The sequence below is a fragment of the Lonchura striata genome, chromosome 23 (genome assembly GCF_050655825.1).
Source record: "Lonchura striata isolate lonStrDom1 chromosome 23, ASM5065582v1, whole genome shotgun sequence".
Lineage (NCBI taxonomy): Eukaryota > Metazoa > Chordata > Aves > Passeriformes > Estrildidae > Lonchura > Lonchura striata.
The window spans coordinates 8,677,417-8,705,342 of NC_140725.1; the positions used below are offsets into that span (position 1 = coordinate 8,677,417).

The 27,926-nt window shown below is 46.0% G+C and overlaps 1 protein-coding gene across 31 annotated transcripts in view; it reads right to left on the reverse strand.

The window, feature by feature from the left end:
- Nucleotides 1–2,358: 2,358 nt before the first annotated feature.
- EPB41 (erythrocyte membrane protein band 4.1) overlaps nucleotides 2,359–27,926 on the reverse strand; it is a 94,030-nt gene continuing 68,462 nt past the window's right edge. For 20 of the 31 annotated variants that reach the window (XM_085559937.1, XM_085559938.1, XM_085559926.1 and 17 more), the window contains 8 exons: nucleotides 25,810–25,989; nucleotides 15,350–15,400; nucleotides 12,103–12,576; nucleotides 10,773–10,901; nucleotides 8,689–8,790; nucleotides 8,158–8,238; nucleotides 6,646–6,773; nucleotides 2,359–5,792 (listed from right to left, as the gene is read on the reverse strand). In XM_085559937.1, coding sequence (XP_085416063.1) covers nucleotides 6,675–6,773; nucleotides 8,158–8,238; nucleotides 8,689–8,790; nucleotides 10,773–10,901; nucleotides 12,103–12,576; nucleotides 15,350–15,400; nucleotides 25,810–25,989 — 1,116 coding nt within the window. In that variant the 3' untranslated portion in view covers nucleotides 2,359–5,792; nucleotides 6,646–6,674. Of the gene's footprint in view, nucleotides 5,793–6,645; nucleotides 6,774–8,157; nucleotides 8,239–8,688; nucleotides 8,791–10,772; nucleotides 10,902–12,102; nucleotides 12,577–15,349; nucleotides 15,401–17,684; nucleotides 23,484–23,891; nucleotides 23,928–25,809; nucleotides 25,990–27,926 lie in introns of those variants that run through there. The other 11 variants (XM_085559943.1, XM_085559918.1, XM_077788498.2 and 8 more) reach the window with 9 other exon arrangements.

Consider the following 27,926-nt stretch of genomic DNA (forward strand, 5'->3'; position numbering starts at 1 on the left):
AGCTGCTGCAGGACCTGAGGTGATTCCCCACCTGGTTTTGGCTATTCTTTTGTGCCTCAGTTTCCCCAGTGATGGAACTCAGAGCTGAGCTCAATGTGTCCAACCTGGCCCATTGCCAACATAATTCCTCCCCTTTCAATCCTGTTTATCTCAGACCCTTGTTTCCCACAGCTGGAAGGGATGGAGTCACCCCACTGCTGCCTGGCTCCCACAACAATTCCTCCTGGAGCCCTTAGAGCAGACCTGATACTCCAGGAACACAACTGGCTGCTGAGCCCCAAAACCAGGAGGAACAGCCTAAAAATAGCTGGGCTGGAATAAGCTGGTGACTTAATGGGAACTTGTCCTGATGTGACAGCTGCTTCTCCAGGTTGAGTTCTGCGATGGAGACATGAAGAAGGACCAGGGATGGGTGATGAAGGAAAGCAACTTTTCTGGCTTCTTCCCACAGGATGGGACCTCCAAGACAGTCATTGCCTTTGGTGTGGAATCTGGGGCCCGGGGTAGGTGTGGGGCCACCCACGAGCAGGCCTGCCAGGAGCTGCTGCTTCCTGCGCAGCTGGGACAAGGGGTTGGGTTTTATTTATTTGCATCTGGATTGCCATGGTATTTGTTTGCCTAACATTTTCCCTAGCTGGTAGCCAGGCAAAATACCACAGGCAACATTAACATACTCCCTCCTGCTCTGGCTGTGAGGTGGATAAAAGCACCCTGGGCTTGCGACACTGACCCAGAAGGGCTTTGGGGAGCTTTAAGGAAAAGCCTTTTCAGTCTCCTGGGACAGCCCCAGACTGCTAAGCATTGAGGTGGGTGTTTGCTGTCTCTGTGGTTGTGCCCTGGGGTAATAAGGTGAGGACACTTTTCCCCTGGGCACTTTGGATGGGGTTCCAGGGTCACCTGTCCCTTCACTAGCAATGGCAACACTCCTGCCTAGCAAAGCACCATGGGTTGGGTGGATGGGCAATGTGGGACCATATCCCTGGTGCCACTGACATCCCTGCAGTGTCCAGGACAGGGATGTGCCAGAAGCCCCTTGGGAACCATCAGCTCCATCTCCCCTGCCTGTGGGAGTCCCAAGGCTGATGAGGGTGTTTCTGTCAGCACACACTGCTGCAGTCCAGCACAGTCCCATACTGTTTTTGGAGCTGATAGCTGTGGGACAGATTGGGACCCGCAGGAGCTTCTCAGAGCTTGTAGCTGCTCCCCACGTGATGCTCAATAGTGCCAAAAGTGGGAGCAGGTGATGACATCTTGGCCGTTGAGCAGGGGTCTGACATCCCAAAGTGCAGCTAAGCAAAGGAACGAAGCCATTTTTTGGCTGGTTGTCCACAGACATGATGTTTTGGGGGCTGTGGTTTGTACCCAGCCATGACCCCTCACACCAGTGCATTGTCTGAAGGTGCTGGGACCTCCCCAGGGCCCAGCTCCCTGGAACAGGGCTGTTTGCAGCATCACCCTGGCAGGCTAGGGGCAGAAGCCCGAGATAACAGGACCTGGCTCTGCCGCAGAGCGGAGTGAGTCATGTTGCTGTGACACTTACGGGAAAGCAGCTCCAGTGGTGGCAGGTTCCCAACTCTCCAGGGTCAGGTTCTGAAGCTCCTTGGTAATTTTGGCTTTACAGGACACTGAGATTCAGTACTTGGAAGCAAACTGCCCAGGGTCAGGATGGAAGCGGTGATGGTTGTGTCTGGAGCAATGGGAATTCACATGTCAGGTGCCACCTTTCTCTTTCTGCCTGTTAGGGGAACTGAGGCACAGGGAGTGCCCCTGCCCCAGGAAAACTCTTCCCAGCCAATTTCCAGTCTCCAGCTGCCCTAACTGGGCCATCTAGCTCTTGTTCTCTGTCAGGCCTACAGCCAAGATGCCCTGTCAGCTTTTTATGCCTTATTTCTGTCCCTCCTAAAGCTGCTGCAGCCAGAAAAAAAAAAAATAGGACCAAAATATCAATGGATTTGACATTTCCCCCCACTCCAGTTGAGTCACACTTACTTAAGAGTTGGGCAGCAGCTGCTGAGCACAGACCTCAACTGGGCTCACCACAAATTCTACAGCTCAAAGGAAGGTTTTATATCAAGGGATGCTTCTTTGGGGCAAACTGGAACTCTGGGAATTGCTTCTGGCCCTTCTGGAGGTTTTGGTCCCACATGTGACCACAACGGGAACTGTTTTAAAGGGCCTGAAGGCACCAAGAGTGCAGGGAAATGCTGGCCCAGGGCTGGAAGAGCTTTGGCACCATCGTAGCTACATTTGGGGACTTTGGTTTAGGCTAGTAAAACCAAGTCACCATAAAGCCAGGCTAAGGAGAGAGACCTGGAGGAAGGCGAGAAGGAGGAAGAGAATTCAGTGCCAGGGAGAGAATTTTGTTTGAAGATTTATTGAAAAATGCAATACAAGAAGCAATACTGAACATTTAGGTCTGCCTAAACACTATGGCAACTTTCCCTTTGATTCACTATGAAAATCCAAAATAACAGCTCCCATCACTAGTTGATCTAGAAAGTTTTGCCAACTTTTAAAAGCTCCTATTTTTATAAAGAGTGTAAATGCCTAACCTAGATGATTCACAATTGCCTTAAAAAATTTTACAAAGCTCCTTCATCTTCTCAACTAAATAATTTATTTTTTTGTTTTTTACAAGTTTCATCTCTAAGGCTGGGATGCTACCACCTCTTAAGGTAATTGTACAATTAGGAAAATCAGCAAACCACAGTTTATTAAAACCAGAAATCAGTCAGTCCTTTGCCAACACATCTCTTGTTGGTCAGGGATTGCTACTGGGCAACCAGAGCTGCCATTCCAGTTTAATGGAGAAGAACAAGAGCTCCTTGCCTTCCTTTCTATAAAAACATTCATTCATATATAAATAGCTTCCATATAATGCATATTATACAATCAAGACAGTCTCTGGGTGAATTTGTGGAGTGGGAAGAGCTGGGAAGATTCATATAAATAGACCTTACTTAGCTGTTTTTTTCCTAGAGCTGACACAGCACACTCAGAGCCAAGTGTTTTAAATCCCACCAGAAGTGGGAGTGGGCAGCTCCACCATGGCCTTGGCTGAGGGTGAGAGAAGCTTCTGCTTTTATCTTCTTCCCAGGCTCCTGTCCAGCTCCTGGGCTCTGGCACCGTGTTGGCAGGAGTGGGGCTGGAAACCCCTGAGGTCAGACAGCAGGCAATGGCAAAGGGCACATGAGGCCATGACTGGTTTGAATTACTCCAGGAGAAACAAGAACTCAGCAGGGGGAAGTGTGAAAATGGACAACCTGGAAATAGCCACTCAAAATCCAAGGAAAAAAATAAAAATAGGGTTTTTCTAGTCTACAGGCCCTTTAACAAGGGATATCTGCAGCAACAGTGACCACATCCTTTTGGAAAGGAACCACCTCTCCTGCCAGCAGGTTTCTCACCCCAGAAACCCCCTGGGGTGTTTTGTTCCACTCATTGTGCTCAGGGCACAGGACACCCCAAGGGAACACCCACGGACCACAGTCTGCTAAATTCTCCTGACAGCCAAGTACCTTTGAGTGCTATGGACAAACTCGCCATGCTGGCTCTGCCTGATAAAGCCCAGAAATCCTCTCAGCCACTGCTCCACGTGCCCCTTCACTCTTCAGGTGTCTGTTGCAAGTGAGAAGGAAGCAGCAAAGAACTCAATTCCCAGAAAAAGGACAGTGACAGAGGGTGCACAGCATGATGGGTGTTTAAGGTAAGCATTACCCAACTAAGCTGAGAACAGCAGAGACTCAGACCTCTTCCAGGGCCAGTGTGGCAGAATAAGGAAGGAAAGAGCTTTTCAGACATGGATAGACTTAATCTCTGCACTACAGCCCAGGACTCCCTAAATCCCCAGAGCATGATGCCCTGAGGGAGGCAGAGCATCCCAGGCACCAGAGCAGCCCAGAGGCAGCTGCCAGCACAGGAAGGCTGGAAGCTGAGCAGGACCCAGGGCCAGCAAGTCTCAAATAGAACCAAAATCCAGCACCTCCAGCAGTCTCCAATCAATACTGGCAGCTTATTTAAAATTGCACCTGAAGCTGAGAAGCTGCACCAGCCCCAATATAGTTCCAGGGCCAGTTGCAGCTGAACAGTGAATTCATTGCAGCCTGAGCTAAATCCAGTGACTTCTGAAACACATGATTTAAATTTAAAACTGGAGAGATTTTATCTTCATTGCCATTTTTTCCCATCCTCACCTGAGGAGCAGCACACTCCCTGCCCTCAGCTACCACTGTGCCACACTATATATATATATATGTATATTTGTACATGAAAAACAAATAAAATCACAACCTCAAGTGGACTAAAGTGTTCACAAGTGTCTGGGCAGACTCTTTACAGAGCTTGGTTGCTTTTTTGCTTCTTGAATTTAAATGATAGAAGGACAAACCAGGCAAGAACATTCCCATGAAGCTTAGAGAGCAGCAGTGAGAGCACATCCAGCCCCTGAAATCGTGTTTTTGCATCACCCCCTCTGTGCTGGAGATTGCCCTAGGGGTCTGTAAGCTCAGCCTCAAAATTCAGACAATCACCCTGATGTTTCATTCCAGCAAGGGGGGTCATGAAACCAAATCCAGACCCACAGGCCAGCGTGGAAGAGAGAACATCAACACTTCCCATGTGGTTTGGCTCTATCACAACCAGCAACACCTGACACCTCCTAAAATTCCTTGTTCAGCCTCTCCAAATACAGCTTGCAGGCCTAGGAAAAATTGTCTAAAGGAGTTTACATTAAATGATAATAGGATACACGCTCTGGGAAATGGGTAACGTGTTCAGCTTTAAACAGCACTGTGAGGGGAGGAAAAAAAACCAACCCATGACTTACAAAAGAAAACAAAAACCCCTCCCTAATTTAAAAATTATGAACACAAACAAGTGAAAAACTATGACATTGAAAAGCTCAGTTCCCGTGAATGCTGCATAAGCCTACCTTAATAGCATCCTGAGTCCAAACACCTTAAACACACACTTCTAAGGGCTTTTTAATTTAATGGCACCTAGGAAACACAAATGGTTGGGGAGCACTCAGCAGAGACACACAAGAAGAAGGCGAGATGCTACCACAGTCCTCTTAACGCTCTAAAATTCACAGTATAAGATACTTGAAGCAACTTCCAGTATTCCTTAAAGCTAGTCAACTATTCAGATGAGTGCATAGGCTACACCACAAAACCCTACTGTGGTCACACGTCAGGGCTGGAACCCAGTGGGGAGGAAGCTCAGAGCAGCCCAGGGGTCGCAGCAGGACTGGAGCTCTCCAGAGCTACAAAAATAAGCTGGAGACAATCGGAAGTGCTGCATGAAGTCTGACTCTAAACTGACTCTCCTGGAAGAAGGACCCACGGCTTTGTGAAGGCGCATACAGATCCCGCACTGGGAATATGCATGGAACAGCTCCATTATCCCTGACAAGGCAGATGGAATACAAGTTAAAACAGGGAGCCCTGGAGCCCTGTGAGATGGGATTCTGTGTCTGAAGAGGCTTTGTGTGAGAGGGAATGCAAAACTGAAAACCTGTAAAAAATATTAGAAGTATTTCAGAAGTTAGAAATATGGCATATCTCTGTTGCAATATATATAAAAAAACCCCAACAAAACAAAACCCTATATCCAATAGGATCTAGTGGACTCTGGAAAAATCCCAAGTAAAATGTCAAAGCACAACTCTTAATAAATGACATGAATGTCTCTGAGTGTCAAGTCTGAAATCCGAGGTCTTTGTGCTCCAGGTAGTTTCTTGGTAGTTTTGCTGGGTTTCTTTTTCCTGGTGTTGTAGCAGGCAGGAACATTTCCTAGCAAGAGAGGAAGATGGTAGATTTCACTACCAACAGCAGCATGCTGGAGATGATAGGAATCTGCCTCCCTGAAGTGGATGGGAACTGAATTCAGGTGAGTTACCACCAGTAGCAGGTGAGAGATGGCTAAAGGGGACCCAGGAGAGTGATTTTGCACAAGGGTCTGGAGCAACAGGACAAGAATGTCAGAGGGCAGGGTTAGATGTGATACTTGGAAGGGATTGTTCCCTGGGAGGGTGGTGAGACCCTGGCACAGGGTGCCCAGAGAAGCTGTGGCTACCCCCTGGATCCCTGGAAGTGTCCAAGGTCAGGTTGGACAGGGTTTGGAGCATCCTGGGATAATAGAAGATGTCCCTGCCCATGGCAGGGGTGGGACTGGATGAATTTTACCATCCCATCCAACCCAAACCATTTCAGGATTCTATGATCAGTGGCATGGGGCAGGATGGCCTTTAAAGCACTGAGGCACAGTCAGAGCTCCAGGATTCCTTTAGCAGCTCCTTCCCAAACTTATAAAAAATGCAGGAAACGGGATTTCCAGGCAAGCTTGGGGTCCAGCTCGGGGGTTACTGGGCACTGACATGGGCCTACAGCTGCTCCATGTGCTCTCAGCACATCATGGATATTTGGGAAGGCAAAGTAGCCTCATGGCAAGAGCTGTGTAGCTTTTAACCCATTTGGGCTCATTTCCACAGGATTAGGCTGTCTCTGACTGCCTCATCAGCCTCCACGGATCTAACAGGAACAGCCTGAGCAGGACTCAGCAGAGAACAATGATCATTTTACTTCAACGCTGACCCTCTTTACCCAAATCTCCTGTGCACTGAGAACAATCACCCCCTGCCCTCACCTGAGGTGGTCTCTACTCACACAGCCCAACTACTCCTCTGCAATCTCTGTCTCCTGGTGCACAACCACTTTGGTCACCGACATGTCTGGGTGCTGCTCCTTGGCAGCCTTGATCGCCTGGGCCAGGACCTGAGGGACAGCATGGGAGAGCACGGGTTAGAGCATGTCAGAGTGACAGAGCATGGCATCCACCATCCCCAAGGGCACAAGTACCTTCTTCTAACTCCAGGGTGTAAAAAAGCAAAGTAGATGCACTTAATAGAATTACAGGAAAATTACAATCACAAGTTGGAAGGGATCCACAGGGGTCCGGTCCAGTCCAGTCCAGTCCAGTCCAGCCCCTGCCCAGACCCTCCAACAACCCCACCCTGGGCATCCCTGGGGCTCTGGCAGCCTTGGGGCCGTGCCCATTCCCTGCGGAGCCTGGGCAGTGCCAGCACCCTCTAAGGGAGCTGCAGAGCCCACAGAGCTCTGCCCTCAGTTCCTCTGCTCCAGCTGAAGACACCGAGTGCCCTCAGCCACCCCCTCTATGGCCCCTCCTGATCCTTCCCCATCTTCAGAGCTTCCTTTTGAATCTCTCTAATAGTTCTGGGTCTTAAATTGTGGTACCAAACACTGCCCCCAAGACTTCAGCCACATACTTTGGTGACTTTTATTGCTAATACATTATCTCTGAAAGGAAAAGCACTATTTGAAGAATACCCCCATCTCTCCACTGCCCCATGGCATAAGATGGATGAGAGCAATTAAGCATAACCTCCTTATTCTTCCAGCAAGTGTGATAGGCACATCTCAGACATTTTCTGTTGGAGTTAATAAACTAGATCTTGTCATAAGAATATTTTCCACCCCCATGATACTTGTGACTAAATTTAAATTGAAAGTATAATTCTCTGATGACAAAATCATCACTTCCAACACATGCAAGAGGCCAATGAGGCTGAGTCATCAAAAAGGTTTCGTATAAAGCCAAAGAGATGTAACACAGGTGCTAAGTGCTCTGAAATGACTTCTGGCACTACAGAATAGCAAGAGTGCTTCAAAGTTATGGGAAATGGAATGCAGATCAGCCAGATGTCAAAGAAAACTTTTATTTCACATTTTTATGGATTTTTAAAAAAAAACCTACAACTGTCCAAAACAATTCTGGAATCAAAACTTTGCTGTTCATCATACAATTTAGCTTTCCTGGCTCAGCTGCTTAATGTCAAAAAGGAATTTATTATTGACATGGAATAGCTTGATTGGACATGGATCTAAACCCTCATCCCATTCCAGCCCTTGCCATGGGCAGGGACACCTTCCACTAGACAGGTTGCTTTAAGCCCTGTCCAACCTGGCCTTGAACATTTACAGGGATGGAGCAGCCACAACTTACAAAAATACGAACTTTTATCTCTACCCCAGTAAAATTTCCCTAGTTCATTTTTTGGTCACATTGTCTTTGAACAGGCAGCCTGACTGATTTTTTCCAACTCTGGGAAACTCTTTTGGATCTTATCCATGCTCCTACCTGGTCATGGTCTACATCTGCATCTCCTGTGATGACAATCCTCTTCTCAATCCGTGTCTCTGAAATGCCACCTTTCACAGTCTAGAACAGAAGGAAAAGCTGCTGTTAGTATAAAAGTGCAGAGACATTTGAGCTCACTGGGGCTGCCTGTCTAAAGATGGTATCCAAAAATAGTGTCACCAAATAGTGCTGTTGTACCCAGCATTAGAGTCACAGGGGAAGCTGCTGCTGCTCAAGGAAAAACTGTCAAAGAGTTATTTTTTACAACTGAACCAGGGAAGAACTTATCCCCACAGTACAGCTCTTCCTGCTGTCCCACAGGATAGTCAGAGTCAATGTCCAGACTGTGCTGCAATTAATGCACAGTCCACAGATTTAACACAGGCAGAACTGAAGCCTTTGTGCTTTGCTCCAGGTACTAATCGTGTATTTGAAAGGACCGTCCAAGAATTTTTTTTTCCCTCATTCATCCCTGCTCTCTCCATCAGGCTGTTGGTTAAATTGGTGTTTTGTGGGGCTCTCTGGTGTTACCTTGGTGATCTGGGTGGTGGTGGTGCTGCTGGTGGTTTCTGAAGTGATGGTCTGGGCAGTCAGCAGGATGCCAGGGTCTAAATCCCCATTGCCACCATCTGTCTGTGGGACACAAGAACAGACCATCAGTCCCTGAGTAATGGGGACAGAAGCAAAGGCCCCACATGACCAGAGCCAGAGAGAGGACAATCTGAGGACAGCAGCTCCATCGTGTACAAGACACAAGTCAACCTGTGCCTAGGTGCACATGAGCTGGGGAGGTCTCTGAAAGCTCAAAGTCCCTATGTTTTAAGGCTGGAAAAGCACAGATCCTTCAGGGAGGACATGTGACACCCCTCAGACCGGGGGCACGGGGATGTACCCAAATCTGAGCATGCTGCTGGCCCAGCAGTGCTAGTCATACCATCCATGCCTGAACCATGACAGGAGACCAACACAGACATCAATCCCAAATTCCACCTGCCTCCATCCATGGAGATCAACAAAGCCAAGAGCACAATCTTATTCAGAAGGTAATTGTCACCCTTCCTCCTTCCTGACAACACCTTGCACATCCCTCACTTCATGTTTTGCAGAAGCAAAGAACGTCCAGAAATTTGCTGAAACAGGAATAACTTTTAGAGCTGGTTCTTGGATTTCACCCTGACTTAACCACTCAAGGTCTGCCAAAAATCCCAAACTTAAGTTATCCTGGCCAGCTCATCCTGACTGTGCTGTCCATGTCCCCACTGGGCAGCATCCTTGCTCAGCACTGGGACAATATCTGGAATTACCACAAGGTGGGACCATTTTCCACAGTTTGGAAGAGATCTCATGGCACATCACATCCTGTGCACACATGGCTGACTGATCCCAGCCCTGGAGAGATCACTTTTCCTTTCCATTTTCCAGTTAGAGCAAAACTCCTCCATTCACCTACACACTTGCTGAAAGCAAGGGCAATGCTCACCACCATTGTCTGAATGATCTCTCTGGTGCTGCAGCTGGGAGGATGCAGAGCAGCCACAGCATTCCTTAGGAATCCCAAATGATACAATCATGAGATTCCTGCAGTCACTTCACTGTAACAGCAGAGCACAGGCTGCTGCTGACAACCACAGTGATGGCAAAGCCAAGCTAACACAGGCTCCAAAATTTCAAATACATGAAGAATGGCTGGAAGGGATGGGGGTGTTCAGCCTGGAGACGACAAGGCTCCAGGGAGAGCTCAGAGCCCTTTCAGGGCCTAAAGAGGCTCCAGGAGAGCTGGAGAGGGATGGAGGGACAGGACACAGGGAATGGCTCCCACTGCCAGAGGGCAGGGATGGATGGGAGATTGGGAAGGAATTGCTCCCTGGGAGGGTGGGGAGGTCCTGGCATAGATTGTCCAGAGAAGCTGTGGCTGTCCCTGGATCTCTGGAAGTGTCCATGGCTGGACAGGGCTTGGAACAGTCTGGGATAGTGGAAGGTGTCCCTGCCCACAACAGGGTGCTAGAACTGGGTAAACTCTTAGGTCCCTTCCATCTCAAACCATCCTGCCATTTTGTGATTAAAACCTTCTAAAACAACATTGAATCCATATCTGCATATCCTCTGCTTCATAAGATTGTTCCACTAAGATTTTTACTTTCCAGTCAACACACACCGAGGTTTCATTTTATAAAAAACATTTGGTGTTTAACAACCATTTCAGTCTTGAAACCTAAGGATGACCAAATAATTTATAAACCAAGTTCTGAAGAGGCATAAACAGCTTCTTTGGGTGATCTGGGAAAACAAAACAAGTCATTTATTGCAGAAAAAAAGGCCAACTCAGGTTAACTCTGTACAGAAAGAGCCACATCCTGAAGCCACCAGTGGCTGAAGATAAATTCTGTTTGCAAGCACATCTTGAAAAAATAATTACTCTTCAGGGATAGCAAAACCACTGTTCCCCTAAAAATACCAGATGCATCTGGAAATAATGTCCACAGTATCAGTTAATGCCTGTGCTGCACCCAGACATGCAGACAGGCAGGTGCTGCTGTCTCATCCTGAGGATTTGGAAACAAAATGTTTAGTTGGGTTTAATTAAGCCCCTGGGAAATTTATCAGACACACCTTACCTGTGCAGCTTCATAGGTGATGGTCTTTGTCTCTGTGTGGACAATAGGGACTTCCTTTGTGGGAATTTCACTTTTGACGGCACTGGACACATCAGAGATGGTGACAGTCTGTGTCTTCACTAGCGGGGGCTGTGAGACAGGGTTAAAAACATCTTGTAAACAGCTAGTTCCCATCTCCACATCCTGACTGGGCTGCTGGCAAGTGCTCTGACACTGATCTGATAAAAGTACTGTGGGAACCAAGGTCAGCCTGGAAATCTTTGGGTTTAAGTGTCTGGAACAACACACTGCTCCGAGGGCAGCAATCAGGCATGAGGATTAGACAGACAGCAAAATCCTCCAGCCCTTCCCCACACTGTGGACTCTGGTCAGCCCAAACCAGGCATTAAGGGTTTAACAGGTGTGTCACAATACCACAGACACTGTCTCCACTGATTCTTAACTTTCTAATTACCAGAAGCTCATTGCCAGTTGCCAGGAGAAGATGACCCTCATCTGCTGATGCCAGTGTCAGGATTAACACCAACCATGGGCACACAAAGACTTTACCACAGTTGAGTAGCTTTATCCTGACCTCAAGAGTAATCCTGTGTTATGAAAAATCCTCATCAAATCTTTAACTTTTATTAAATCAATGTCAGATAAAACAGGAAGAAAAGTAAGGGTGGAGAGAAATCAGTTATTCCAACACCTGATGATTATCCAGAAGAAGACAGAGTGAGTTCAGAGCCACTGCTTTCCCAGAGAGCTCGATTTCTGCCACCATCCCCAACCCGGCCAGATGCCACTGCGATCATCAGGGGGAAACAGGCATCTATTGAACCAAAAGCAACAACACTGGAGCAGGCAAAAATCCCTCCCACAGTGGGGAGCATAAAGGGACACACTGGACAGCACCTCAAATTTGCTCTGCTGTGCTGAGAGTCAGCTGCCAGTCCAGCTGGAGCCAGCAAACTCCTTAAGGAGCTAAAATGACATTATTTTTGAGCCTAAATATTGCCTTTTCATGGGAATGCCACAGGATGCTTCAATCCAAGAAGAGCAAAGGGCATTGCACTGTGGCAACTGTACTTCATGCAAAGATAAATTGAGAGGGACTTGTATTTAATGCAAAGACAAATTGACAGTGGTTCATATTTAATTCAAAGATAAATTGAGAGGGGTTTATTGCACTGACTGTGGGAGATTCACCAGCTCATTAGCTCCAAGCACAAGTCCAAGCCAAGCAAACCCAACTCCTATGCGGGTCTGTGGCATCTGCTTGCTGCAGTGTTTGGGTTCCCACTCCAAAGGAAGCTGGGGCGTGGGGTGCAGGAGCTGGGCTCACTACCTGGAAGCAGCGAATGAGCTCCAGCAGCCTGTTAGGAGCATCTGGGTTGGGATATTCGCCATGTGGCTTTCTAAAGGCAAAGCTGTCTTCACCATCCTCTGCCACCTCCTCCTCCTCTCCTCCCCAGAGCTGCCAGGGAAGTGTGGCAAGGCTGGGTGGGGGCTCCAGCTCAGAGAGCTCCGAGTCCTTCTCCACATCCACACAAACCCCCTTTCCACATGTCAGGTCCTCCTCGCTGGCGGATCGGCTGGGAACCGCCTCCTCCTGCTCCTCCTCCTCTTTCTCCTCATCCTCCTCGCTGCTTAGGGAGGAAGCACCAAAGTGCCAGCTGGCAGAAGGCTGTGAGGTGGGTGGCACTGGAGTCTCACTAAAAACTACCGACTGCCTTGAGCCCTCCCATGCAAAGCCAGTGTTAAAACTGCTCCACTCTGCCACTGCAGCCACATCCTCTTGGGAGAGAAAGTCACTCATTTTCTAAAAAGAAATGGATAGACAAAAAAGGCCAGAGAGAGAGAGAGAGAAAGAGAGCAGGGAGTTAAGGAGAGTAGGAGGTCAGAAGGCATCAAGGCAAAACATCAGGTTCTTATCATATATCACATCTCCAGTAACACATGCAACAGTGGGGCGGGACACTGGAAAACCTCTGTGCTGTACTCAGTGCATTTACTGACACAGCCTTCCTGGTACATTAATAGTCCACTCTCCTAAATTCTAAGGAAGTAATAAGAAAACAACTCTCTGCACCAAGAGGAAGAGACACCGCTAAATGCTTTTTGCTCAGTTTGGAATAATTTCAGTGTATCAGTGTATTGAGGAGACTTGTGCACATCCAAAACTTCCATGGGCAACTAAACCCACCAAAACCATTCCCTGATTCTGCTTTTAACTCCTTGAAACTGTTGCCTCACTTTCTAACAAGATTCCCTAGGCAACCAAAAAACTGTAATTTGTGTTTAAAATGTGAGGCCTGAAGCCTGTGAGTTATTTGGTATGATACATTTTTTATACCCCAGAGACTTTCACTTTGACTGACCTCCTCTCACAGCACAGCTCAATGGTAGGATATACTATTTTAAAGTATAATTTCAAGAAATTACTCTTCCCCCATTTCTCATGGTATTTTTCAGTTCTCTGCTTCTTTATGTTGCAGACAGGTTAGCTGTAAGCTTTCTATTTATTAGAATTTCCAGCCTCTTGTGCTTAAGTTGTTGGGATATTGCTCAGCAAAATGTATTTAATAGGAATGGAGGGAGAACAATCAGCACTGAGATGGGCAGGTCAGACTGTGCTCACAGGGAAAGGCTATTTCTGATCCAAACCCACTTCCACATGTTTCTCCAAACATGGAGAAGCTTGGAGACCTCAAGGCACTTTGCAGTTTCCTCCTGAGGGGCAGCTCCCATCCCTGCCCTGGGACAGGGGCAGCACCAGGGCACGGCTGGAGCTGGGCCAGGGCAGAGCAGGCTGGAGCTCAGGGAAAGGTTCTTCCCCCAGAGGTGCTGGCACTGCCCAGGCTGCCCAGGGAATGGGCACGGCCCCGAGGCTGCCAGAGCCCCAGGGATGCCCAGGAGGGGTTGTTGGGGGATCTGGGCAGGGCCAGGGGCTGGACTGGATGATCCCTGCAAGTCCCTTCCCACTCAGGATATTCCACAGTACAATACCCAGATCCCACCCTCATTTCCTAACCCAAGACTCTACATTGCAATATTCCACAAAATGAATGGGGTTTTCAGCTGTGGACAGCCATGTCTTGTTGGCTTAAAACTAGAATTTATATACTGCCAATATGCTGACCTTCCCTTAATTATAGCTGCTAAACCTTGCAAATTATTCATGGGACCTTGAGAAGACACAGCTCATCTTCTGGGGTTTAATGGAACATGCCTTAGGAGTGAGATTTCCTTATGTAAGAGTTGGAGCACTACTCAGCCAACAGGAGAATCACAGATAAAAGAAAGAAGATTAAGCAGCTACACAAACACTGATGTATTTAAAAGGCAAAAATCTGTATACAGTCAAAACAACCTCCCAGTTCCCTTTCACAGACAGATAAAATAATCTGCATTTTGGAAGCATCTTGTATGACAGATGCAAAAAGGAAGGGAGAGCTGGAATGAAGCCTGTGCCACATATATTCTCATCACCAGTAGAGCCAAGTGCAGCAGCAAACATGCAAGCTGGAAAGACAGAATGAAATCCTGATAAGATCAACTGGTCAGAAACACTTTTTGCCTTGCCTTCCTATTCCACTTATTATTATTAAGAAGATAAACTAATGGGAAGGTATTTGTTTCTAAATAAAGTTATCTATGTAAAACTCCCCCATAGCAATTTCAGCATTTGTCACAAATTCTGATCTTATCAAGATTTGTTTTAAATTGCAAATGCCAAAGCACACCTATGTTTAGGGTTTAGATTTGTAGAGTTCCAAGCTCACCTTGAGACCCTGGCAACCTGACAGATACCTGGACTGCCAGCTACTTATTTCCAGGGACATAGCCCCAAACCAGTGAGGCCTAAATCAAGCACAAAGCAGTCAAACACAGAGTAAGTTAAATACAGGAGAGGATGCAATGCCCCAGAAGAAACAAACTGACCCAGACATGAATGCAACTAAAGCATCATCCTTGAAATACAAATCTTTGTGCTTCTGAAGATACAGCTGAAGCATTGCAATGAAGTGACACACAATAATTCAGACTGGGGATAAATTAATAACAGGCTTAATTTCATGTTTGACACCAGTGGCCAAAAGAATTTATTTTTCTCAAAAAATGGTTTTGTATAAATTGGTTTGCTTGCATTTTTTTAAGACTCTGCTGTTTTGGATCAGGATCTATTTGTATGATTCAGCTGCCCTGTGTTGTCAGAGTGTATGTTTTTTTTCATGCTGCTGCTTCTTTCTGTTGAATATTTCACTATTCCCATCCCAAATCAGACTACTATCCTGCAGAAAACTCAAGGAGTGCTGAACTTATGTCAGCTGCCAGTTACTTACTATTAAATAAAAATTGCTAAAACCATGAAGTTGTAGTGCACAGTAACTGCCTACAACCACCACATGAAATGCTAGGTATCCCAGCTGGTTAATACTTCCCAGACCTGTTATTTTCCAGCATGGCAACGGAATTGTTGACACTGTTATTAGGTTATCCCCAAACAAGGATCCACAGAAGCTCACAGAGTTGGTGCGACTGTCTAGGGATGCAAAAGGAGATTATGTTGCTTTGTAGCAAACCACACTCACCAGAGAGCGCTCCCAGATCAACTGATGCTCAATCTCACAGCTGGCAAAGCACTTAGATAAAAAGTATTATAAAGCAGAAAACAAGAGATCCTTATTTTACAGTACCCACCACTGCCTTACCAAACTGCTTTGCCTTAAGATAAAAGTTAAAAATGTTCAGAAGCTGTTCAAAACACCCTGGCAATGAAAAGGATGGACATTACCTATGGATTTGTGGTTTTCAGTGGATTTTCTCACTGCCATTGATCTGATCAGAACATCCTGACCAGCCTACTCAAATGACAGACAAATAAAAGAGATTTTGACCAAAAGTAGAAGTAATGCTAGAAAACACATAGTGTGCTCAAACCTTCAAAAGACTAAATTCTGTCATTAACAAGAATCCAATATATTACACAACACACAGCAATCACCTCCAAACACTACATCAATGTCTTGGCAACATGAAACAACCCCAAGATCAAGACTTAAAAATACAATTCCTCTGCCCACCCTCACTGGTCTCCTTTCCCATCTCTTTTGCAGGACAGGTACTCTCCCATGAAGGGCTCTTTATTCCAAAACCCTCCTCAGAGAATAAAGTAGTGGCATTGCAAGAGCTGCCTTAGTGCAGAAGCAGCAGGTGAAAAGAGGGGATAAAGTCAGTGTTTATAAATCCCATCAATTTTGTGCTGCTCATTCCAATTCCCTCATTCCATAAATGAAGTGTCTTAGGTTGCAAGATGTAGCTGGGGGTGTGTATTCTACTGCCACCTGTCAGAGCTGGGGCAGGGCTCGGCTGCTCTTTGGGCACTTTTCTTTCTCTCTCCCACAGCCAATCCTCCCTCCAGGAGATCTCTGCTGTCCATGGCCACTGAGTGTCCCTGCATGGCTGAGAAAATTCCATCATCCATGGGGAGATGCTGCGCCCAGGGGAGGAGCCAAGCATTCCTACCTGGATCCAATCTGACCTGGGAACAGCACAGCAGCCTTTGCCCCCTGCATTCCCAGAGGAGCAGCTTCCTTCCCCCTGCATTCCCAGAGGAGCAGCTTCCTTCCCCCTGTATTCCCAGAGGAGCAGCTTCCTTCCCCTGCATTCCCAGAGGAGCAGCTTCCTTCCCCCTGTATTCCCAGAGGAGCAGCTTCCTTCCCCCTGCATTCCCAGAGGAGCAGCTTCCTTCCCCCTGCATTCCCAGAGGAGCAGCTTCCTTCCCCCTGCATTCCCAGAGGAGCAGCTTTATCCCCCCTGCATTCCCAGAGGAGCCCAGGCCCATCTCCCCCAGCCCTGGAGCTCCAAGGAAAACTCCCCCCTTGTGCAGATCCTGCTCCAGCAGAAGCACAGCTGGCACTGCAGGAGGGCTGAGCCCCCCTGGGATGGGGCTGAGCCACTCCCTGACCCACAGGGGACAGGGCCTGCTCAGACTCTGGCAGTGTTGTTTTGTATTACTGCATTTTTATTTTTATATTTATTTTTTAATATATTTCTTTCCTAATAAAGAACTGCAATTCCTACTCCCATATCTTTGCCTGAGAGCCCCTTAATTTCAAAATTATAACAATTTAGATGGAAGGGGTTTACATTTTTCATTTCAAGAGAGGCTCCTGCCTTCCTTAACAGACACCTGTCTGTTTAAACCAAGACATGAAGTCACACAAAGCTCTGCCTCGGTGCCACACTCATCTCGGGAACTAGCATTATGAGCAGTCAGATCTGCCTTCCTGTAATCTTGAAAAACTTGGGACTTAATTTTGACTCTTGACACAACCTCAAAACACAACCTGAGCTTGAACCACAAAAAACCCACCAGAAGCTCATGTTGTTTCAACTGAGCTGAGGAACAGCAGTTCATTAGGAATGTGTTTTTTTTCACTTACAAAACCAAAAAGGAACATTTCTGTCCCCATATTAACACACCATGTGGGACAGAGGCTCTTGTAGCTGAGCTCTGCAGGACCTGCCTCACTTCTGCTCTCAAAACAACTTTCTGCAATTGATTTTTCCTACCACACAGTCTCCAAAGCTAAGTGGGAGAAGGTGCAAGAGTGACATTAAGTACTTAGTAGAGGACTCCTGCAAACAAAGCCTGTCTTAAACCAAGCTGGATTTAATACTCAACTGAATTATTCTGGTCAGTTTGATATCTTAGAGCTGCAGCCTTGTGTACTCCCTCTCCCCAGGAGCACCCAACCCACACCCAAGAGTGTCCAACAGACCCTACACTTTGAGTGTCATCAGCAATGACTCAGAGTCTGACGGCTCCTGCTTTGAGAAAGGAATACTGAAGGTTAGTCCAAGAAGTCATTAACAGAGACCATATATAGCTTTTTTTGTTAATAAGCAGTGGAAAGAAAGATCTGATTTGCAATAACATTTATTAATGGATAAATGTACATATTTACAAAGAAAAATCTGAGAAAAAATACAAAACCAAAAAAGTGTTCTAAAAGAGAGCATTTTAGGTAAAAAAGAAACTGTTTCTAGTCCCCACAGGACTAGTCTAACAGGACTGTCTACCATTGCCAAAAGATCCCAAAGGGGCTCAAACCAAGGCCTGTCCTTCCCTCCAACCCCACAAACCACAAAAGATGCAGAGGAATCACCTCTGTCAGGTTCTCCAGTGTCACCCAGTTCTCAAGTGTACTAATAAATACAGACCACAAAGTCTCTGCATGAATCCATAACCCTTTCTTGGGCTGAATTTATCCAGTAAACTTCCTCCCTCATCCTGTAGGTAAGAACAGGCACCATCAACTCATGACAAGGAAAAAAGAAAACCCAGTTAAACCAGTGAAAAAATTCTCAAAGTGACAAATTACTAAGACTGATGTGAAATGAAAGACATTGACCATCATCATTAGGATCTGGACTTGATGATCCTTATGGGTCCCTTCCAACTCAGGGTATTTCATGATTCTATGATAACCTTCCCAGGAGCCAGTGGTACAGCCAAGCCTCATTCCTCCAAACACAAACTACTGCCTTTGGCGCTGAGGAAACCCACCTCTACTGATTATTTCAGGATAGGAGGGAGATATGGAATACCTACTCTTTAGGGTCATCACTAGTTACTGGACAAACCACAAGAGAGGGCATCCAGTCTTGGCTGAAGACCACCCTGACTGAGCTGCCCATGGAGAGTCCTCAGCTTACCTTCCATTACTCTTCGAGTGAGACAGAAGGTGGGAGGAGATGCAGCCAACACCCTAATTTATCTGCTCCCTTTTAGCAGTCAAAAAAAGAAAAAGGGATGTTGTTTCACAGCAATGAAGACCTCAAGTACCATCACACACAGAGCCCCACACCCAGCACAGCCTTGGAGCTGAATCAGAGTTCCAAGCTACTGGCTCTGGCACATCTGCTGCTTCAAAATACGTGTTTCAGCTTTTTCCTAAAGCAAGAAAGCACAAGAAACTCCTGTGTGTTTTAGGTGGTGTCCAAACGAGCTTGAATCTGGGAGTGTGGAGCCAACCATCAATATAACGATGGGAAGCACTGAACCCTCTACAGCTCCCAACGGGATCCTACACACAAGCATCAAAGTGCTAAGTGACCACACCACAAAACACTGAGCAAAACTGCTGGCAGACTTATCCTGCCTATATCACCAGTGTGCCAGTCTCCAGAATGCCATTTTCTGCAGCAGGTCACATTGAAAAACCATGATTTCTCATGCCAGCCTGGATGAGGCTACATGCTGCAGACATTTCCAGCTTCTCTGCAGGAGGGATAACTCAGTTTTCCATTGCTCATAGCCTGGCACTGCACAAGCCAGGCTGAACAGGGTGTGTGAATCTCTGTGTCAATGGGTGCCAGTGTCAGGGCAGGCAGCCAGGAGCTGCTCGTGTCCCCAGCAAGTTTATTTCTGAGGAAAATAGAGTTCATGTACTGGTTCCTTTATAGATCCCCTGAAATCTCAGACTTTAAACAGCACTAGAGCAAATCAGCTCTCCCTGTGCCACAGGGATGACAGCAGGACTCACAAAATCCTCCTCTTGATGCTGCATCCTCTGCTGACATCATGGGAAAAGGGGGAAACCAGAGCACCAAGGTGTCAAAGATATGGAATGTGCACAAACGGGATACAGAATCCTTACGTGGATTGCCATGGACTGTCACTCCCTTTGCATCACAAGCAAACAGGGAAAAAAGCAATGGAGCAACTAGGAAAGGGGCTCTAACCCAGCGGGCACATCCCTGGGGCTTTGGACAGACAAGGTTTCTGTTCTTGCTAAGTTACAGCCTTCCTCTGTCAGGAGGGATCATAGCTACCTGGGGGAATATGGATAACTGGTGACTAAACTGCCAGAGACACAGAAAGCATTTGTTCAATTTCTTTATACTCTGCAGTGATAATTGGTATGTATGTTCAGGAACAAAAATGTTCCTGAGCATTCTCAGAATGTAAAGTTTCCAAGGCTTTTTGCTGATGACAACCAGCCTTATCTCAAGATTAAAAAAGAGAGAAAGAGACCATTTGAATTAAAGCATTACAGAATTGAGTAGAGTAGAGCCCATCTCTTATCCTGCTGGGATGAGACACCCCAAGCACTCTGGCCTAAGGTTGCTCTGGACAAAAAGTTTTAGAATTCAGGTCCTTTGAAAATGGGCGACAGAGCTATAGAAATCATGGCTTTGCCAAAGCCACTAGTGTGGCTTCCAAGTTCTTGTCAGTGGATCAGAAATGCAGTAAACTCAGCCGTGCTCACTGCAGCATGCCAAGCAGTGATCCTGAGCAATGGCTTTGGAAAGGAAGCACCTGTGTGTTCAAACTCCAGGAAATATGGACAGAAAATGACAGAGAGAAACTCCTGTTTCTTCCCTCTTCACGTCAGGTTGAGGAGAACAAACAATCCCTGCTCCTCATCACAACTGTTACTATTTTGGAAAGGAGATGCAGGCAAGGAATGCCAGCTACAAGCATCCCCTGACTTCTTCCACCCTGCATTTTCTGCACAGCACATGGCATCCCAGCATCCTCCATCACCTCTCCACTCCAGGGCCCACCTCCATCTTCCTAAACTCCACACCAGATGTGCTGGAGTCCAAGTGCATTCCAAGGCATGCTCCAAGGATTCAGGGAGGTAGTCAGCCAACACCCTCCTTCAAACCAGACTACACCTGGATAACAACCCTCAGACTTCAACACTTCCTAGTGCCAAAGGAGGAAGACTGTGTATTAAAGGCAGTATATTAAAAAGGGAAGAATATTTTCCAATGAAAAGTCAGCATCCTCACAAAACAAAGTCCTAAAGGCACAAACTGGTGAACTAATCGGAGCAGGTTACAAGAGGAATTGGAAAGATTCCTGTGGGATTAAAACAAAGGGTTTGTCTAGCAATCTAAGTTTCTGAGACAGCATTTAGAACCTCAACCTGTACCTCAAGAGGAAGAGATGCCTCATGATAACCCACGGACCCTCAGACCACATAGCATATGCCATGTTTGCCTTATTCCTTCAAATTTATCTGCTAGCTTCCTAAATAATACTGTTCACATAGATACAGATCTAGAAAGGCTTATAAATACAGCTATTTATATATATTCACTCATTTTAGCCCATGTAATAAAGGCCTTCTCCTTTCTCTTCCATGCTGCTGGAGCAGTTGCCACCACTGATGACATGAGGGGGTGTTCTCAGAGTGACTGTGTCCAGCCCAGTCTTCCAGTGGACACAGGAGAGCACGAATTAGTGCTGAAAGGAGAAATGGGGGGCTGAGCTCAGCCCCATCGTTACTATTTACAGAAAAGAAACCCCTTAGACACAAAGTCCCACTTTCTCTCAGTTCACAAACCAGCTCTGCTCAGTCCAGCTGGGCTGGAGCCTGCACAGCTCAGCCAGGATAACTTGGATAAATGGGAGCATCATCCAGACACTTACATTGTAGGCAATGAAAAACAACCGGCATGCAACAGTTTGGTTAAAGAAGTCAAAAACAATTGAGGGCTTTAACATTAGATGTGTGTCCTGATGTGGTTAAGTCAACATGACAACAGAGGGAATACTCAAACAACAGGCAACTTCATCTCTGTGACCTAAGCAAACATGCCTCAGTTAGTTCTACACAAATTAAATAAAACACATCCCAAGTGCACCAAGACCTTCAAATTAGAAAAAAAAAAAAATCTATCTTTACAATAAATATCTCCTTGCAATGGGTTTTCTCCTGTAACACTATGTATTTTCTTGGATGTGAGAACAGGGGTATAGAGGGAATCTGGGATACTTTGTCACAGGTTGCCCCTACTAGAAAATGAAAAGCACACCCTGCCCCTAAATTATTACCAAGAGGAGCAGTGAACACTTTTTATTTAAATGCCAATCTGAGTTTCCTAGAAATTTAGTGCTTATGGATTAGATTCCAATGTTCTTCCTAGAGAGTCAACCTCTTGTTGCCCACAGAGGCTGTGGATTCCCATGCCTAGAATTGTTCAAGGCCAGGTTGGATGGGACTTGGAACAACCTGGTCCAGGGGAAGGTTCCCTACCCATAGCAGAGAGGGAACAAGATAATGTTTATGGGCCCTTCCAACGCCAAACCATTCCAGTATTCTGTGATTCAGCAGATTACTGTAAAGCACATTTTAGATCAGTGTCAAATGTTCTTCAGCTTGTGAATATCTTACATTTAAAACAATAACCTTAAAAGCAATTATCCAGCAATTCCTATGGGTAGTCGTCAGGGGCTTGGGAAACCAGACTCTCCTTTCAGAATTTCCTTCCCTCATCTGCTCTCCCACAGCAGCTGGGAACACAATTCAAAGAATTTGCTTTTGCACCATAGGAAACTTCAGAATGGACCTGGCAATCCACAGCTACTCCTGCCAGGTCCCATCACAGCCACACAAAGACATACAGCGGGATTAACATGACAGTCACGGGGTGTCCCTCCCAGGGACAGCAAACTACGGAGACCAAAGACCAGGACAAAGAAGATGCAGCAGAGACTACAGCCCAGAAATTCAGGAGCTTTGGTCTTCAGGTTTCAACATGACCCTGTTGCCACTCAGAGAAAGAGCAACCACCAAACAGTCAGTGCTATGACCAGGAGAAAGGACATCATAAAGGGAATACGTGGAGAAGGAAAAATGCTAGAGTATAGCTGACACTTTTTGAGTGATTTCTGCTCTTCAGGGATTGTAATAGAAACCTTTGGAAGAGTTGCTTCACTTGCTGGCCGGGGAAAGGCTGTCTCAGTAGGTATCTCCTGCTCTTTTAGTTTGTCTTCATTCTGTACTAACAGAGGCCGTTCCTGTGTCTGCTTTCATGGTAGAAGATCAAGAAAGACAGAGAGAAATGAACAAAAATGACAGATGGAAGGTGCCCAAAATGACACTTGGAGATGTGCAAAGCATTATGGCAGCTCTTCTCAACATAAAATAAACTGCCCTGGGGAGCAGAGCTGCTGGTGGCCTGGGTCACACCAGCCCTGGAGCCACAGAACCATGTTTTCTCTGCTCATCAACATCTGTATCAGGATCATGGGTCTTTGGTGACTTTCCTCACAGAAAAGTGTATGCCCAAAATCTTCCAGATTGTTTTGGAATTGGAATAGTGAGAAAAACGTTTGAAGCATTCAAAGCAGGAATGGTGCAGTACAAAATGTGGTCTCTGACAGCTTCCTAATCTACAGTGCCCTTAAAACCCAGTGTCTGGAAAATCCCATGGAACAGCCAGGCTGCAGAGCAGATACAAAACACTTTTCCAAAGTTCTGATCAGAGTATCAAAATTTCAATTGGTTTGAAAATTCTATTGAACAAGTGAAAAACTGTAAATCTTAGAAATCCCACACATGGAATGGGCAGAGTGGCAGTAGGAGCAGTGCAAAATCCTGGAATTTTGCTCTGTGTTTTAGCATTTTTGTTTCTGGAGTCTAAAGAATGATAAAAACCCAGAATGAATAAATCAGCACACAGCATGCAAGTGCTTCAGCACTTCTGCTGAAGAAAGGAATGATTGTGGGAATGTTGCTGTTCAGTAACTCTACATCCCTTTAGTTTGCCAGCCCTGGTCAAACCCAAGTGTACTTAGGAGAGGAAAAACTTGGCTCTAAGCTCTCTCAGCTGAGCCAACCTCCGCTGGTCAGTGCAGTATTTTGGGACTGGTTCTTTGCACACCCCTAAGTGGTGAGAATTTGGGAGAAAGTAGCTGGGAGACTGGGCAGCGAAAGAAAATACAAAATGCAAGAGTAACATGATCATTAAAACAACAACAACCAAAAAAAAAAAAAAAAAAAAAGAAAAAAAAGAAAATAAAGACGACATAAAAAAAACAGGGAACAGTTAAATTTTCAGAATTGCTTTTGTCTCCAAATACATGGTTATAGTGGTCATGCAGCTTTTTCAAACCAGCCATGCACCAAAATAAGCAAAAACTGAAAGCTGCAAAAGCTGCAGCAGTGCCAAAGTCCTCTGGGTGTGAGTTACAAAACTACTTAATGTAGCAAAAAAATGAAAAACCATTATCCAGCAGCTGCTGTTGAGCTTTTGCTCAGTGCCATTGCAATAGCAAATCTGGTTCAGAAGCACAGATCAGAGCAGCAGCTTTGCCTCAAGCCCACCAACCTGTCTCTCAGAAGATGGGACAGTGACTTTCTTGACCTGGACACACAAAGCGTGTTACGGTTCAGTTGTCTCATAATAAAACATACAGGAATAGCAGAGAAGTGGCCTCTGGCAAAAAACCCTTTGGCCACTAAGGCAGGTCGAAGGTACCATCATGAACAGGAGCGATGGCTTTGCACCATGATTTACAATCCTTAATTACCATCTGATTTATGATCCTTCAACACATGCACGTGAGGGAAATCTTTCTTCCCCGGTCAGTGCCTGGGGAAGATGCATTTCTGGAAGTTCAAAGTAGGACATAGCAACCTCAGGGTGAGATCACTTTTTCAAAGAGGACCAGATTAAGAAGGAACTTCCAGAAATGCAAATCTAGGGCTGACACCAATTCTGCAGCGCTCCAGATCCACTGCAGTCTTAGGTGGGACAAGCCCACACCATCCAGTTATGGTGACCAGCAGCCCTCCAAGGTCTCAGTGTGGTCACCTTGCAAGAAATTCTTTATAAAAACCAAGAATAACATTCTTGAACTGCAGTTGTAGAGCTTGAGAGCCTCTGCTCTATCCCACCCACGGGGCACTGTGAGCAGAGCTCTGCTGCCCACACTCCTGAGGAATCTACACTGAGGCTCAGCCACAGAGGGTAAAGTCCATCCATTTGTTAAACAGGGTAATCCCAATGTTAGGCTGCCCACAAAAGCAGTGGCTGCCCCTGGATCCCTGGAGAGTCAGGCTGGGGCTTGGAGGAACCCAGGACAGTGGAAGGTGCCCCAGCCCATGGCAGGGGTGGGACTGGAGGGGCTTTAAGTTCCCTTCCAATCTAAACCATTCTGAACTTCTGTAACAACCAACCCTGATTAAGTTCATTTTGGGGATCTCATTTTTCCAGTAGGCACAAAAAGCCCTTTAGCCCTGGCTTTACTCCAAGCTTCGAGGAGTAATAAACTCGGTGTTAAACCCTTTGTACATGTTACAATTACCCTCCCTCCATCCACTGAAAGATTATTTCCTGATTAATAAGTATCTGCCTTGTTTGAACATGAAATACTAGTTCATCTGCAGGGCTTTGGGAAGGAAGGAGAGTCTCCAATTGCCACCACTTGCAGTCAGGATGCAATTTTTCTGTTGCAATAAAAAATTGCATTTACCACTTAAAAGACTGATTACCACAGGCACTAACTACAGTTTTACTCACAGACTCCAAATCTGAGCCAGTTACCACCAGCATGACACAGAACTGTCTGTTAGCCAGAAGAAACCAGTTGGTGACTGTTTTTTCCTTGAAAAATTACCATTTTAAGCAAATTAGCAGAGAAACTGTGAGTGTATGTGGTTACTAACACACAGTTCCTGGAAGGAGGGAGATTCTCATCATGTTTGAACAGCCCTGCTGTGGCCACTCAAGGAGTCTTCTCAAAGCCTCCACAGCAGATCAGCCCCTGGAGTTCCTAATGCAAGTCAAAACCCAACAACATACCAGATTAACTGGAGAACAAAATGATTTTGGAAAAATCATCCGATCCCAGTGCTTCTACGCTGGGTTATCTGTAATATTATAACTGAAGTAATAATTTCGGTCTTTGGATATTGGGTTTGTCAGGGTTTTTTTCCACATTCTGAGGAGATCCAGGAATGAACCAGTCCCCAAACCAGCCATGGGAAGTGCTGTCTAGCATCTGACACTGACAGCAACACTAGGAAAAGTAACATCAATACCAGTTAAGGAATTCTTACATCCTTCTCTACCAAAAAACCACATTTTTATGATACTATGACTAAAGCTTTGATTCTCTCAGAGAACATTCTACATGGTACAAGTCAATACTAACTATTAAAATTGAAAATAAGCAGAAGCTAAGGGGAGCTGAATCCCACAGTGCAGCGCTGCCCCTCGGAACACCCCATGCCGAGGTACTCACTCCATCCGCTCCTGTGGGAATCTGCCCGTTGACGTTGAGGCTTCGGAAGGGGGAGTGGGTGGACAAACGTTTGTCCCACTCACTCGGCCGAGGCTCTGGGACGGATTCCATGAAGTTTTTCTTCAATTCACTGATGTTGGCATGATGCTTCTTTATTTCGTCCTGGGTCTTATCTAGATCCTATCAGCAAAAGGACAGGATAAGTGAAGGGACACGGAGAGACTCGGGACTGCCTAAACTGTGTTTAGCAAAGCTGCACTTAGCAGAACTACTGACAACTTCCCAAACTGTGCTCACACTGCAAACACACAAAGGGAGTGTCCTCTCTCCTCCTCTTTGATAAACTGACATAAACTGCAACCCCAGAACAGGGTCTCCTCCAGCAGCAGGACATGCCATTGATTCATCTCAAGCTACACCAAACCAGGTGACAGCTGAGCTAGAATATCATGGATTTTCCCCAAACAGGATTTTTTAAATTTGCCAGACTATGTTTCTTTGGGTTATTAAATTTAACATCTTTAAATTTTGTGGGCTTGCTTTCTTTACCCTCTGCTAACACGAGTACTTCCAGGTATTAATACAATTGATGATAAAGAAAATATTTTCTCAATTTTATTTACTCACTTCATACCTGTTTCTCTTTTTTCCTAGCAGAAATTATCTTTGCTTCCAGAATATCCCCATTGCCATTTTTTTTCCCTCCCTCTCATCTCATCCCTCCAGGAGCAATCATAGGCAGTTTTACACTTCAGAAACAAAGATGGGATTTTTTTTTTTTTTGGAAAAAAATCAAACTGAAATTTTATTTTATGCTGGATCAATCAAGAAACTCCTGCTAAGATGTTTCATCTGGAAAAAGTCAGATTTTTACTGTGTGATGCCAGTTTACAGCATAAACACACATACTTCAAGGCAAGTCAACCTTTAAAAATAGCTCTTCCTTGCAAGCAAATCAGAGGCTGTAGAAAAGAAAGCTTTTGCAGAAGGCAAACAACTTTTCAGGACAAGGCCAAAAAGCAGCGAGAAAGGGGAAAATCAAGGTCAGTAAAAGCATCACCAGGAAATGTCACTCTTTTTGTGCTTTTAGGTGGTACTCAGCCCATCGATTTTAGAAAATGGGACAGCAAATGCATCCCTAAAGGAGGGCCCTCCCAAAAATCTCCATTCCTGCAGTTCACCAAGGACACACCACTCTCCCTCCACAGGGCTTAACTCCAAATGCCTCTTTAAAAATATTTACCTTATTTGGCACAGTTCTGGGGAGAAAATAACAAATTTTGGCTTCTATCCTAGATGAAAGTATAAGGCAAGAGCCTGTTAGGTAGGGAAAAAAAGTAGAAATGAGTCTGCTGTGGACTCTGGGGTAAGTCCCTGCCTGGTCCAAGAACCCTACAGCTGCTCCTGGCTCAGAGAAGAAAGAAGGATCACCTTGGCTTTCCAGCACTGCCCAGGAGCAGGGCCTGGGAGGCTGGCAGAGGAGCCAAAGCCACGAGGAGGTACGTGGAGCCAGGTCTGGGAGCACCTTGAGGAACCAGCTTGCTCAGTGTCACCCTTTTCCTCCTGGTTTTCCCTTTCTGCAGGAAGCCAGTGCACATGGAGCGTTAAAAGGCTTTCAGTAAAATCACTAGGCAGCTTCAGGAGTGTGAGGTCTGCCAGGAAAATACCTGATCTGCCAAGTGCATGGATTAAAAAAATAAAGGGAAAAAAGGGGGTGAGCTGCTGAGTCAGCCCTATTGTAGGGGAGGGCTGGAGTACCTGCAACAGAACTGTGGGAAGAGAACTGGAGAAGGAAAGGGCTTGGAGGCAAGTATTGCACTGAGGGGAAAAAATAAGTTAGAAGCAATAATAAAGCTGTGTTTGGGGTTGGGGAATTGGAGCTGTTTGAATTAGGTGAAAAAGCAACAGGCACGGTCTTCAGAGCGCTCCAACGGTGGCCAAACTCTGCCTATCATGTGCAGATCCTTCACTTGTGACTCAAAGTTCTATGATGTAGCAGTCAAAAAAAATAACCAAAACAAAAACAACAAACCCCAAGAAACCCACACAGGAGCTGCAAAACTTTGAACATTCTGATGAGAAGGCAGTTAGTACACTCCACTTTCAAGGGATACCAC